Source organism: Chanos chanos, chromosome 14, assembly GCF_902362185.1.
Source record: "Chanos chanos chromosome 14, fChaCha1.1, whole genome shotgun sequence".
Classification (NCBI taxonomy): domain Eukaryota; kingdom Metazoa; phylum Chordata; class Actinopteri; order Gonorynchiformes; family Chanidae; genus Chanos; species Chanos chanos.
This window is the reverse complement of record NC_044508.1, coordinates 811997-826454: the sequence shown is the minus strand read 5'-3', so window position 1 is coordinate 826454 and position 14458 is coordinate 811997. Positions and strand designations below refer to the sequence as shown.

The following is a 14458-nucleotide window of genomic DNA, read 5'->3' as shown; positions in this document are numbered from 1 at the left end:
TGTGTGTGTGTGAGTGTGTGCGCTTGTCTGTGTGACAATGTGGGGGTGTATGTTTCTCTGCTTGTATGTATGTGACTCTGTGTGTGTGTGAGAGTGTGTGTGTGGGTGTGTGTGTGTGTGTGTGTGTGTGTCTGTAAGTGGACAATAATGTCAGAGTTTTCTAGTTTCTGTTTTTTGCTGTTTGGTCCTGAAGAATCCCTCCAGAATGAGACTTTCCATTCACTCTGTGTGATAGATTTTAATTAAATATCATTAAAATATTCCATATTTAATATTGTAAATGATATTCTAAAACTTTTTAGTCCAGATAAGCTGCATATTGTTTCTGATGACTCCTGTGTGTCTTGTGTGGTCAGGGTTGAGTGGTCCAGTTACTCCTGTGTGTCTTGCGTGGTCAGGGTTGGGTGGTGCAGTTACTCCTGTGTGTCTTGTGTGGTCAGGGTTGGGTGGTGCAGTTACTCCTGTGTGTCTTGTGTGGTCAGGGTTGGGTGGTGCAGTTACTCCTGTGTGTCTTGTGTGGTCAGGGTTGGGTGGTGAAGTTACTCCTGTGTGTCTTGCGTGGTCAGGGTTGGGTGGTGCAGTTACTCCTGTGTGTCTTGCGTGGTCAGGGTTGAGTGGTGCGGTTACTCCTGTGTGTCTTGCATGGTCAGGGTTGGGTGGTGTATAATGGTGTTGGTGCAGTTCTGTTGGAGATGAGATGTAGAAGAATAACTCTCTCAGGAGAGGAGGCACTTATTTGTCTCTTCACACAGGATGGAAAACTGTTTATACTAAGCCTGCTGGGTACTGACGTTTCTCCAGCACGTTCACACTCCTCTCCCTCCCTGCCCCCCCCCCTCTCTCTCTCTCTCTCTCTTTTTTTCTCAATCTGTGATTCTGCTGTAATTATATCTCTCGCATCCTGACTGTATCTTTCCCTGTGAGAAATGAATGGCAGTCATGTATAAATTTTTAAAGTGATGCTTAAATTTTTCTCTGATAAATGTAATAGCATACATGATGAAGGATTAAAAGAGACCACAGCCTTCCTGCTTCCTCCTGCTTTGAACGTGTGTGTGTAAGAAGATCCAACAGGCTTCTGTGTCGTTCTGTGTGTGAGAGAGCAGCAGACTTGCATGTGTTTGTGTGTGTGTGTGTGTGTGTGTGCGCGTGTGTGTGTGTGTGCGTGCGTGTGTATGTTTGCGTGTTAGAGAAGCAGCAGGCTGGTGTGTGTCTGTGTGCGCGTTTGTGTGAGAGAGAAGCGGCAGACTGTCTGAGGTCTCTGTGTTTAGGGAATAGTAGACTAACTGATCTGTGTGTGCGTGTGTATGTGTGTGGTCAGAATATCAGAATATTTGACCCATGCAGTTGTGCTCAGGAGTGTGTGTGAAGGTTTGTGTCTGTGGGCGGGGCTGAGGAGCTTTGTGTCTGTGGGCGGGGCTGAGGGACAAAAGGGGCGGGTATCGAGATAAAAGGCTGTAGAGACACGAGCAGGTACAGCCTGTCAGTGTCTCTGCTTTTGCTGCCCTACAGTTAAACCTGCCTGTCATCAGCGACCAGCCAAGGTCAGCGATTTGTCACTGAAACTCACCTCCTTTTGTTTTTTGTTTTAAATTACATTTTTTCCCCCGTGTTTTTCCTCTTCATCTTTAGTGTGTGTGTTCCTGTGTTTCTGCTTTTTGAACTTTGTGAACAATCTGGAATTACCAAAAAGGCAGTGCATTTATTCCGCAAAAACACTCATTACTCATGGAGAGGGCAAAGTGTGAGTGCAGGGTGAATGTGCAGTGGATGTGTGAGTTGTTCTAATGAAGCACACAGATGGAGAGTGACACACAAACACTGCCTCGAACAGTCGTCCAGCGGAGAAAAGAACACGTTCCTCTCCCTGTCAAAGCTCTTAGTTTAAAAATGAGCGCAGCTCTAACAGAGACACGACTGGGAAGCTGCTCCACAGAGCTGACCCTTGGGTTTTCTCACCATCCGCATCTGCTCTAATAAAGACAGGCCAACACAAACCTGTCTCGCCACCCTTTGACTGTCTCGCCACCCTCTGACTGTCTCGCCACCCTCTGAGCCCAGCTCACCCTCCCTGTTAGTGTGTGAACAATCCAACGATTCGTGAATTCTGCTTCACGATGGTACGAAGAGCTGATGTTGAAGGATTGTAGAACACAGTGTAATATTTTCCCGAAAATGTGATAAATCTCCACTTACATTATCAGGTTTTATTACACTTTTGATGAAGTGGAGATTTTTATGACATTATCGGGAAATTATTACATTACTGGGTTCTACAAGGGTCAAAAATCTTTCTGAAGGATCAGGGAAATTATCTGTATTATAGTTCACATAACAAGTGTAACAGTGGACAAAGACAGGGAGACAGTGAACAAAGACAGGGAGACAGAGGTCAAAGACAGGCGAGACAGAGGTCAAAGACAGGCGAGACAGAGGTCAAAGACAGGCGAGACAGAGGTCAAAGACAAGGGAGACAGTGGACAAAGACAGGCGAGACAGAGGTCAAAGACAGGCAGACAGTGGACAAAGACAAGGGAGACAGTGGACAAAGACAGGGGAGACAGAGGCCAAAGACAGGCGAGACAGTGGACAAAGACAAGGGAGACAGAGGACAAAGACAGGCGAGACAGAGGTCCAAGACAGGCAGACAGAGGACAAAGACAAGGGAGACAGTGGACAAAGACAGGGGAGACAGTGGACAAAGACAAGGGAGACAGTGGACAAAGACAGGCAGACAGAGGACAAAGACAGGCAGACAGAGGACAAAGACAAGGGAGACAGTGGACAAAGACAGGCGAGACAGAGGTCAAAGACAGGCGAGACAGAGGTCAAAGACAGGCAGACAGAGGACAAAGACAAGGGAGACAGTGGACAAAGACAGGCGAGACAGTGGTCAAAGACAGGCAGACAGAGGACAAAGACAAGGGAGACAGTGGACAAAGACAGGGGAGACAGTGGACAAAGACAGGGGAGACAGTGGACAAAGACAGGGGAGACAGTGGACAAAGACAAGGGAGACAGTGGACAAAGACAGGCGAGACAGAGGTCAAAGACAGGCAGACAGAGGACAAAGACAAGGGAGACAGTGGACAAAGACAGGGGAGACAGTGGACAAAGACAAGGGAGACAGTGGACAAAGACAGGCGAGACAGAGGTCAAAGACAGGCAGACAGTGGACAAAGACAAGGGAGACAGTGGACAAAGACAGGGGAGACAGAGGCCAAAGACAGGCGAGACAGTGGCCAAAGACAAGGGAGACAGAGGTCAAAGACAGGCAGACAGAGGACAAAGACAGGGGAGACAGTGGACAAAGACAGGGGAGACAGTGGACAAAGACAAGGGAGACAGTGGACAAAGACAGGCGAGACAGAGGTCAAAGACAGGCAGACAGAGGACAAAGACAAGGGAGACAGTGGACAAAGACAGGCGAGACAGAGGTCAAAGACAGGCAGACAGAGGACAAAGACAAGGGAGACAGTGGACAAAGACAGGCGAGACAGAGGTCAAAGACAGGCAGACAGAGGACAAAGACAAGGGAGACAGTGGACAAAGACAGGGGAGACAGTGGACAAAGACAGGGGAGACAGTGGACAAAGACAAGGGAGACAGTGGACAAAGACAGGCGAGACAGAGGTCAAAGACAGGCAGACAGAGGACAAAGACAAGGGAGACAGTGGACAAAGACAGGGGAGACAGTGGACAAAGACAAGGGAGACAGAGGTCAAAGACAGGCGAGACAGAGGTCAAAGACAGGCAGACAGAGGTCAAAGACAAGGGAGACAGTGGACAAAGACAGGCGAGACAGAGGTCAAAGACAGGCAGACAGAGGACAAAGACAAGGGAGACAGTGGACAAAGACAGGCGAGACAGAGGTCAAAGACAGGCAGACAGAGGACAAAGACAAGGGAGACAGTGGACAAAGACAGGGGAGACAGTGGACAAAGACAAGGGAGACAGTGGACAAAGACAGGCGAGACAGAGGTCAAAGACAGGCGAGACAGAGGACAAAGACAGGCGAGACAGTGGACAAAGACAGGGAGACAGTGGACAAAGACAGGCGAGACAGTGGACAAAGACAGGCGAGACAGTGGACAAAGACAGGGAGACAGAGGTCAAAGACAGGGAGACAGAGGTGACCCTACAGTTCCACCCAGTTCCGATTTGTGCTTTTGACTCAAAGCAACTTTTCAGAGATCAGAGCCTAAATCCCCAGTCAGCAAGGCCAGTGTGACATTGGCAAGCAGAAACTAAGAGGATGTACACGGGGAAGTCCAAGGAGAACAGAGAGGTTCCCAAAACAGAGCCTTGCAGCACACCATGTTTCACTTGTGTCATATCAGTCAGTTCCCTAATAACACAGTCTTTCTGTGAGGTAAGATCTAAGCCATATGACTCCCTGTCCACAAATGCCAATGTGACCCTCAAGGTTAAAGAACATTATGACATACCATCAAATTCTGCCCTAAGGTCTAGTGACACGTGTAAAGAGACCCATCCACAGTCAGAGGACAGAAGTAGGTCATTAGTTACTCTGACCAGTGCTGTCTCTGTGCTATGGTGGTGCCTTAATCCAGACTGAATGTCTTTGTGTTCGCCGTTTCTCGGGAGGAAGGAGCACAGTTGAAAAAACACAGCTTTCTCTGTTACTTTGGACATGGGATGGAAGGTTAGGTCTATAGTTGGTCAAATCACAAGGGTCAAGATCAGTGTTGGAGCCGTTTGTTGGGTAAATGCCGAGTCATTTTCATGATTACTGAACTAATTCTTTTTATGTTTTGGTGAATATTCATAAGTGACGTCTTGCTTGGCCATTTAGCTTAATGTAACCATTAAATGGGCGTGGTTGTCCTCTATAGGTCAGTAACAGGTGGCACAGGAGGGGTATAAAGGCAAACAGTTTTATGACCGCATATATACAACCGTGCAAATTCAAATATGAAATTCTTTTGTGATCCTGTTGTGCTGTTTCTTCTGTTACTGTGAATACACCCACATAAGAGAAGAACTCGTGTCAACTGCACCGTGTTGGAAGGCCACTACAGTCAGGCTGCTTGATAAGCTGTTGAATAACTTACTTTGAGTGCTCTAGGTTCGTGTCTCAGATATAGAGAAGAATTAATTTAGAAAGTGCTCTGAAATTTGGGGAAATATGTCTTTCAATAGTTTTTATGGGCATCAGGTCATGTATACATGTTGAGGATTTTAATGTTGCTATAACGACTGGACTCATGAAGCTCAGGGCCAGAGCTGCCCTGTTGCTAGTACACACCATTATTACTGGTTTAGAATTACTGGTGCCAGCTATGGCTACGATGCCCTAACACCAAGCTCACCCATTTCTCTACACATGCACACATGTGCACAATACAGGAATGTGTGTCAGCTTGAGAAACCAGCTGTGAATGCAGTGGTCTACAGGTGTAAGTGTGTGTGTGTGTGTGTGTGTTTGTGGGAAGTGTGTGTATCTCATACTCACTGTATAGTGCCCTGATGCTTGGTTTTCTGAGCTGTGAAACGTCAGTGAACTTCACACAGAGATTAGACACCGACAGAAATGCTTATAAAGCTGACCAGATCAACACACACGCATACACACTCACCACTCGCGTGCACGCACGCACGCGCGCACACACACACACACACACACCCCTCTCATGCTTTGGTCTGCATTCTGAAACACAGCTTAGATAATTTGCTGACTAGAGGAACTGTGTGTCTGTATGTCTCTCTCTTTCTTTCTCTTTCACACACACACATTACACTCACCACACACATGGACATATACTCTATAGAGTCCTCACACATCACACACACAAACACACGCGCAAGCAGATTTATGGTGTAAATGTTTTGTGTAGGCAAATCCATTTCTGCATCATCTGTTCCAGTTTCCCACTGCAGCAGCCCAGTTTCCATCCTCCCCTCCCCCTTTAACAAAAGCTTCACAGCCCATCATACACCCAAACCCCCTCATATTCCCCCCCCACACACACACACACACCATCATACACCCAAACCCCCTCATATTTCCCACACACACACACCATCATACACCCAAACCCCCTCATATTCCCCACACACACACACACACACCATCATACACCCAAACCCCCTCATATTCCCCACACACACACACACACACACACACACACACACACACACACACACACCATCATACACCCAAACCCCCTCATACCCCCCCCCCCCCCCCCCCACACACACACCCCATCATACACCCAAACCCCCTCATATTCCCCCCACACACACACACACACACCATCATACACCCAAACCCCCTCATATTCCCCCCACACACACACACACACCCCATCATACACCCAAACCCCCTCATATCCCCCCCCCCACACACACACACACACCATCATACACCCAAACCCCCTCATATTCCCCCCCCCACACACACACACCATCATACACCCAAAGCCCCTCATATTCCCCCCCCCACACACACACACACCATCATACACCCAAACCCCCTCATATTCCCCACACACACACACCATCATACACCCAAACTCCCTCATATTCCCCCCCCACACACACACACACACCATCATACACCCAAACCCCCTCATATTCCCCCCCCCCCACACACACACCATCATACACCCAAACCCCCTCATATTCCCCACACACCATCATACACCCAAACCCCCTCATATTCCCCACACACACACACCATCATACACCCAAACCCCCTCATATTCCCCACACACACACACACACCATCATACACCCAAACCCCCTCATATTCCCCCCCCACACACACACACACCATCATACACCCAAACCCCCTCATATTCCCCCCACACACACACACACACCATCATACACCCAAACCCCCCTCATATTCCCCACACACCATCATACACCCAAACCCCCTCATATTCCCCACACACCATCATACACCCAAACCCCCTCATATTCCCCCCCCACACACACACACCATCATACACCCAAACCCCCTCATATTCCCCCCCCCCCCACACACACACACCATCATACACCCAAACCCCCTCATATTCCCCCCCACACACACACACACACCATCATACACCCAAACTCCCTCATATTCCACACACACACACACACACCATCATACACCCAAACCCCCTCATATTCCACACACACACACACACACACACCATCATACACCCAAACCCCCTCATATTCCACACACACACACACACACACCATCATACACCCAAACCCCCTCATATTCCCCACACACACACACACACACACACACCATCATACACCCAAACTCCCTCATATTCCACACACACACACACACACCATCATACACCCAAACCCCCTCATATTCCACACACACACACACACACACACCATCATACACCCAAACCCCCTCATATTCCCCACACACACACACACACACCATCATACACCCAAACCCCCTCATATTCCCCACACACACACACACACACACACACACACCATCATACACCCAAACCCCCTCATATTCCCCCCACACACACACACACACCATCATACACCCAAACCCCCTCATATCCCCCCCCCCACACACACACACCATCATACACCCAAACCCCCTCATATTCCCCACACACACACACACCATCATACACCCAAACCCCCTCATATCCCCCCCCCCCAAACACACACCCCATCATACACCCAAACCCCCTCATATTCCCCACACACAGACACACACACCATCATACACCCAAACCCCCTCATATTCCCCACACACACACACACACACACCCCATCATACACCCAAACCCCCTCATATTCCCCACACACCATCATACACCCAAACCCCCTCATATTCCCCACACACCATCATACACCCAAACCCCCTCATATTCCCCCCCCACACACACACACCATCATACACCCAAACCCCCTCATATTCCCCCCCTCCACACACACACACCATCATACACCCAAACTCCCTCATATTCCCCCCCCCCACACACACACACACCATCATACACCCAAACCCCCTCATATTCCCCCCCACACACACACACACACCATCATACACCCAAACCCCCTCATATTCCACACACACACACAGGGAGTGAGTGTATATGAAAGTGTGTATAAGAACAAGAGATGAGGTTGTTGGATTTTGAAATCAGAGTCTGTGTGTGTGTGCACGTGTTGGAGATACTGTGTGTGTTATCTGTTTGGAATGAAATGTTTTCAGCATGTGCACGGAGTGTGTCACACATGCTCACACCTCTACTTGATTCTCCCTGCCAACCGTATTTCAGTATTTGCGTGTTTGAGTCAGCATTTGCATGTTTGAGTATTTGACTATTTCAGTATTTCAGTATTTGAGTGTGCGAGTATTTGACTATTTCAGTGTTTCAGTGTTTCAGTATTTGAGTGAGTATTTGAGTGTGTGAGTATTTGCATGTTTGAGACAGTATTTGAGTATTTGCGTGTTTGAGTATTTGAGTATGAGTAATTCCCTGTGGTGTTTGTCTGGATTCTGATTAGTGCCCTCTCTCTCTGTGTCAGTGTTTTTGTCTCTGTCAGGTGTGGAATCAAAATGATGTATAGAGGGACTGTATGAACAATAGCAGCTATTCTACTTCTCTCTCTCTGACACACACACACACACACACACTCTCTTCCCCTCTCTCGTGGGTAGAGGCAGTAGACTTTTGTCTGTGCTGTGTTCTCATTCCCTCCATCTGCATGTTAAACTCCGCCCTTCATTTTATCATCTCCCCATCATCACAGTTACTACTCTAATTAGTCAGTTACTACTCTGATTAATCAGTTACCTACTCTGATTATTTAATCAGTTACTACTCTGTCTGTATAAATGCCATTATTAACTCTCTCCCCACCCCTTACACTCTCTCTCTCTCTCTCTCTCTCTCTCTCTCTCTCTCTCTCTCTCTCTCTCTCTCTCTCTCTCATTCTCTCTCTCTCTCTCTCTCTCTCATTCTCTCTCTCTCTCCCTCTCTCTCTCTCTCTCTCTCTCTCTCCCTCTCTCTCTCTCATCCTGTCTCTCTGTCTTTCTCTCTCTCTCATTCTCTCTCTCTCTCTCTCTCTCTCTCTCTCTCTCTCTCTCTCTCTCTCTCTCTCTCTCCCCCTCTCTCTCTCTCATCCTGTCTCTCTGTCTTTCTCTCATCCTCTCTCATTCGTTCTCTCATTATCTCTCTCTCTCTCTCTCTTTCTCTTATTGTCTCTCTCTCTCTCATCCTCTCTCATTCGTTCTCTCATTATTTCTCTTTGCGGTCAGATTGTTTTGTGTATGGTTTGTATAATTTTGTAAGTTTGTAATTTGTTTGGTCTCTTGACTGAGTGACAAATGTGTGGACCAGTGTGGTACAGTGGACCAGTGTGGTACAGTGGATGGGTTTGTCATTTGTCTGGTCATAGCATTTGCGAGTTTGAAGCTCACATACACACACACACACACACACACACACACACATACACACTTCACAATTCTTCATTTGTCTGGTTGTAGTGTCAGTGCAGAATGTGGAATGACCCCATTTTGGGGGCTAATGTAGCCTACAGGGGGGTAATTTGGCGTTGAATACATCATGGGTAGTTGAATGTATGTATGTGTGTGTACATGAGTGTGTGTGTGTGTGTGTGTGTGTGTGAGAGAAATGAATGATGAGGTAGTTTGGTGTTTTTGTACCAAGGCCATGAATGACTCCACAGGTCACTGACCACCTAATGGAATCAGTCAATAGTAACTCACTACACTAAGGGTTTGTTCATTACGGCCGTGCGTGTGTGTGCGCACGTCTGGGGTGTGTGTGTGTAATGCTGATGTCTTTTGTGTGTGGTGTGTACAGGTCTCTACACACTGCGTATGAATTAGGAGCCCAGTCTGGTGGCCTGTTTTAGGATGTTTCAATCAACAAAACAACTTCCCCATCACTATGGATTAGAGAACAACTCTGTGACTCTCTCAACTCTGTGACTGTCTCAACTCTCTGATTCTCGCAACTCTGTGACTCTCTCAACTCTGTGATTCTCTCAGCTCTGTGATTCTCTCAGCTCTGTGATTCTCTCAACTCTGTGACTCTCTCAACTCTGTGACTCTCTCAACTCTGTGACTCTCTCAACTCTGTGACTCTCTCAACTCTCTGATTCTCTCAACTCTCTGATTCTCTCCTAGCTCCACACAGCACCCAGAGCTTCCTACCAACTGCCACCCTGTGTGCGTGTGTGTGTGTGTGTGTGTGTGTGTGTGTGTGTATTCAGTCATATCCCATTCAATATGACCGGCTCAGTATCGTGTGTGTGCATGTGTGTATGTGCATGTGTTAGGCATGTGTGTGTGAATGAGAGAGAGAGAAAGAAAAAGATTTGTCTGGTACATGTATTGATAACCTCCTGTGTGTGAATGTATTATTGACTGAACACACAAGCCACACACACGCACACATGCACATGCACACACACACACGCACGCACAGGGACACTCAGTTTCCAATCAATACCGGATGAAATCTCAACACAAACTTGATAAAGGAGACAGAACACAGGAAGCATTGATTTATCACACACACACACACACACACGCACGTAGGCGCGCGCGCTGTAAGGAGGCGATTAGATTGAGTGGCATACTACTGAATACACACACACTCACACAGAGTTGTTGTCTTTAAGCTTAAGGTGTGTTGCAGTTTGGAGAGACAGATCTGATTTTGTGTTTTATTTATTTGATCTGATTGGATTTAATGTTGCGTAGACCATGTTTGACACGTTTCCACTAGTCTGTGTGGAGTGGCTGCCTCAGACTCACACACAGCCTGTGTCACTGTGTGTGAGTGTGTGTGAGCGAGAGAGTTCAGAGACCAGCTCAGATCATGGATGACAGAGATGCATTAATTATAAATATTATGTATTTATTATTGATAAATGAATTAAGTATTAAATAAACAATTATAAACATATGTTAGATTGCACATTTAACCCTAACCGTACACACTTTAAAACACTAACAGAGATGTTTTTTAGTCAGGCTCACACACACACACACACACACACACACAGAGTGAATGCTGAATGAGTTTAGTTGGTGGTTGTCCTCATGCTGTCCTGATGTGTCTCTTTTAAAAAGCAAACATGAAAAATCATCAGATTGGCTGATTATATTAACATCCAACTGAGCAGTCAGAGAGAGTCCTGTTGGGACGAGTTGTTTATACCTGTTCTAAGGAACACATCAGTTCACTATGGCCATGCTATTTCTCCTCTGACTGTCTCTTCTGTGTGTGTGTGTGTGTGTCTGTGTGTCTGTGTGTGTGTGTGTGTGTGTGTGTGTGTCTGTGTGTGTGTGTGTGTGTGCACCCGTGTGTCCAGTAGATGATGACTTCCTCTTGGGATTGGGCGAGCTTCCGGAAACATTCCCGTCGGATCCGCCCGAGCCCCTCCCCCACTTCCTGATGGAGCCTGAGGACGCTTACATTGTCAAAAACAAACCTGTCAATCTTTACTGCAAGGCCACACCCGCCACCCAGATCTACTTCAAATGTAACAGTGAGTGGGTCCATCAGAGAGAGCACGCAGTGGAGGAGAGAGTGGATGAAACCTCAGGTTAGCAACACACATGCACACACACGCACGCTCACACGCACACACGCACACTCTCACACACACACAAAGCGAATAATGACAATCTCATATTATGAGCAAAATGTGATTATTACATGTCTTCAAAGCAAAACAGTCACTCAGAGATTTTATTTATTTATTTGTATTTCACTGTTAAACTTATTACCTGATGAGTTTGTGAGAGAAACAAGGTGCAGTCTGTCAGAATAATCTGAAGTAACGACTCAGTGATGTCATGATGGAATCTTAACATGGTTCCACTGGAATGTTCATTAGAATCAGTGGAAGCGTCAGCTCCCAGTGTGGTGGAAACTACCTTTAGAATGTCCTCCACTTCAGTTCATAGGATATCCTTTGTGTTTTTGGCGTGTGTATGTGTGCGTGTTGGGTGTCTCTTTGTGTGTGTGTGTGGTGTCTCTTGGTGTGTGTGTGGTGTCTCTTGGTGTGTGTGTGTGTGTGTGGTGTCTCTCGGTGTGTGTGTGTGTGTGTGTGTGTGTGTGTGTGTGTGTGTGTGTGTGTGGTGTCTCTCGGTGTGTGTGTGTGGCGTCTCGGTGTGTGTGTGTGTGTGTGTGGTGTCTCTTGGTTGTGTGTGTGTGTGTGGTGTCTCTTGGTTGTGTGTGTGTGTGTGGTGTCTCTTGGTTGTGTGTGTGTGTGTGGTGTCTCTTGGTTGTGTGTGTGTGTGTGTGTGTGTGGTGTCTCTTGGTTGTGTGTGTGTGTGTGGTGTCTCTTGGTTGTGTGTGTGTGTGGTGTCTCTTGGTTGTGTGTGTGTGTGGTGTCTCTTGGTGTGTGTGTGTGTGTGTGTGTGGTGTCTCTTGGTGTGTGTGTGTGTGTGTGTGTGTGGTGTCTCTCGGGGTGTGTGTGTGTGTGTGTGTGTGTGTGTGTGTGTGTGTGTGGTGTCTCTCGGTGTGTGTGTGTGTGTGTGTGTGTGTGTGTGTGTGTGGTGTCTCTCGGTGTGTGTTAGGGTTGTGTGTGTGAGGGGGGGGGGGCTCGCTGTGTGTGCGTGTGTGTATGAGAGCAGAGCTTCTGACTGACAATATTATAAACAGTCTCTTTCTGGCTGTCTGTGGGTGCAGGCCTGGTGGTGAAGGAGGTGAGTATAGAGGTGGCGCGGCAGCAGGTGGAGGAACTCTTTGGACTGGAGGATTACTGGTGTCAGTGTGTGGCCTGGAGCTCAGCAGGGACCACCAAGAGCCGCAAGGCCCACGTGCGCATCGCCTGTGAGTCGCTCGCACGCACACACACTCACACACACTCTCTCACACACGCGCACACACACACTCTTTCACACTCACACTCTCTCTCTCTCTCTCTCACGCACACGCACACACTCTGTGTATTGTCTTTGCCATGCACTATTTAGATGTATAGGCCCACTATGAGATGTTTCTTGCTGGAAAACAGGATGATCAATGTTGAAGTCGTAAAAGAAACAGGAGATTTTTAATGGTGTGAGTGTGTGTGTGTGTGTGCGCGTGCATGTGTGCTTGTGTGTGTTTGTGCATTTTGTGTATGTATTAGTGTGTGTGTGTGTGTGTGTGTGTCTAATGTGTGTAGATATGTGTGTGTTTGTGCCTGTGTTTTATGGCTTGTTTTGCACTGGTTCTAATGGAGTAAATATTTCTTCCGCAGGCTTTTGTTTCTAATTCATCACATCAGCTGGCAAAACAAAAAACACAGACACGCACTCACTCTCACACACACACACACACTCACTCTCACACACACACACACACTCACTCTCACACACACACACACACACACACACACACACAGAGGCCATTCTCCCAGTAACCACTCTGTTGCTCTTCCCCTGAGGTTGTCTGCTAATTGTAAAATTGAAATTTCATTGAAATGAGTTTTAAAATTGATGCTCATTGAAATGAGTTTGAAGCCAAACTTTCCAATTGTGTATTTATGGACAATGAAATGGGAAAAATGTCTTTCATCAGTGAGAGAGAGAGCCAGAGACTGAGAGAGGTCTCTATATTACTCAATGTTTCTCTCTCTGAGGTTTGAGATGCACTATTGGATTTTGAGGATAAAACCCTGGCGATTAATTTTACTAATGAATCCTGGAGTTGGATTTCCCAGGGAGAGAGTTTCATTGATGTGAGAGAGAGAGAGGGAGCGGAAGAGAGAGAGAGAGAGGGGGCACAGTGCCAATACTTTATCCTTAATTACCTAAAACGGCCCAAATAAAAAGCATCAGATAAACTAGCTTTTATTCTGAGGAGTGTGCAGAATGGACCATGTCCGTGTCATGAGTGCTGATGCCATCTTATTGTCTGTGTTTGAGATGAGAAAGCTTTGGAGTGACTTTAAACCAACAAACACAACATCACACTCCACTGACTAACAGAGATGCCGACTGAGTATGCCCAGTTGAGCAGGCACCTGAGGTAGAGAGAGAGAGGAGAAAAAAGACAGCGTGTAGGGGAGAGAGAAGGAGACAGAGAGAGAGAGGACTTAAACGAAACCCTTGTGTCCTGCAGTCTATAGAGAGACAGAGGGGAAATGCGAGTTTCTAACAGTAACACAGAAACTCTGTCCTTATGACCCCCTGCTCCTCTAAAAACAGGCCATTACAGAGCCTTTGTGCTGCTTTACCAGGCCTGCAGCCACACTCCCTTAGAGAGAGAGAGAGAGAGTGTGAATGTACTCATGCACAGCTGGATAAACAGGCCTGTGAAAGCCATCTAGAGCATAACAGTTCAGAGGATGAGAGTTAAACGATGATGAGGAGACTAATGGTGTTTTGTGAGGGGACTGGTTGTAGTTTGAGGGGACTGGTTGTAGTTTGTGGGAACTGGGTGTAGTTTGTGGAAACTGGGTGTAGTTTGTGAGGGGACTG

The 14458-nt window shown here is 47.2% G+C and overlaps 1 protein-coding gene across 1 annotated transcript in view; it reads left to right on the top strand.

The window, feature by feature from the left end:
• The first annotated feature begins 9575 nt into the window (after window positions 1-9575).
• unc5ca (unc-5 netrin receptor Ca) overlaps window positions 9576-14458 on the top strand; it is a 93824-nt gene continuing 88941 nt past the window's right edge. Inside the window, exons 1-3 of the mRNA XM_030791708.1 lie at window positions 9576-9579; window positions 11359-11589; window positions 12681-12824. Coding sequence (XP_030647568.1) covers window positions 9576-9579; window positions 11359-11589; window positions 12681-12824 — 379 coding nt within the window. The remainder of the gene's footprint in view (window positions 9580-11358; window positions 11590-12680; window positions 12825-14458) is intronic.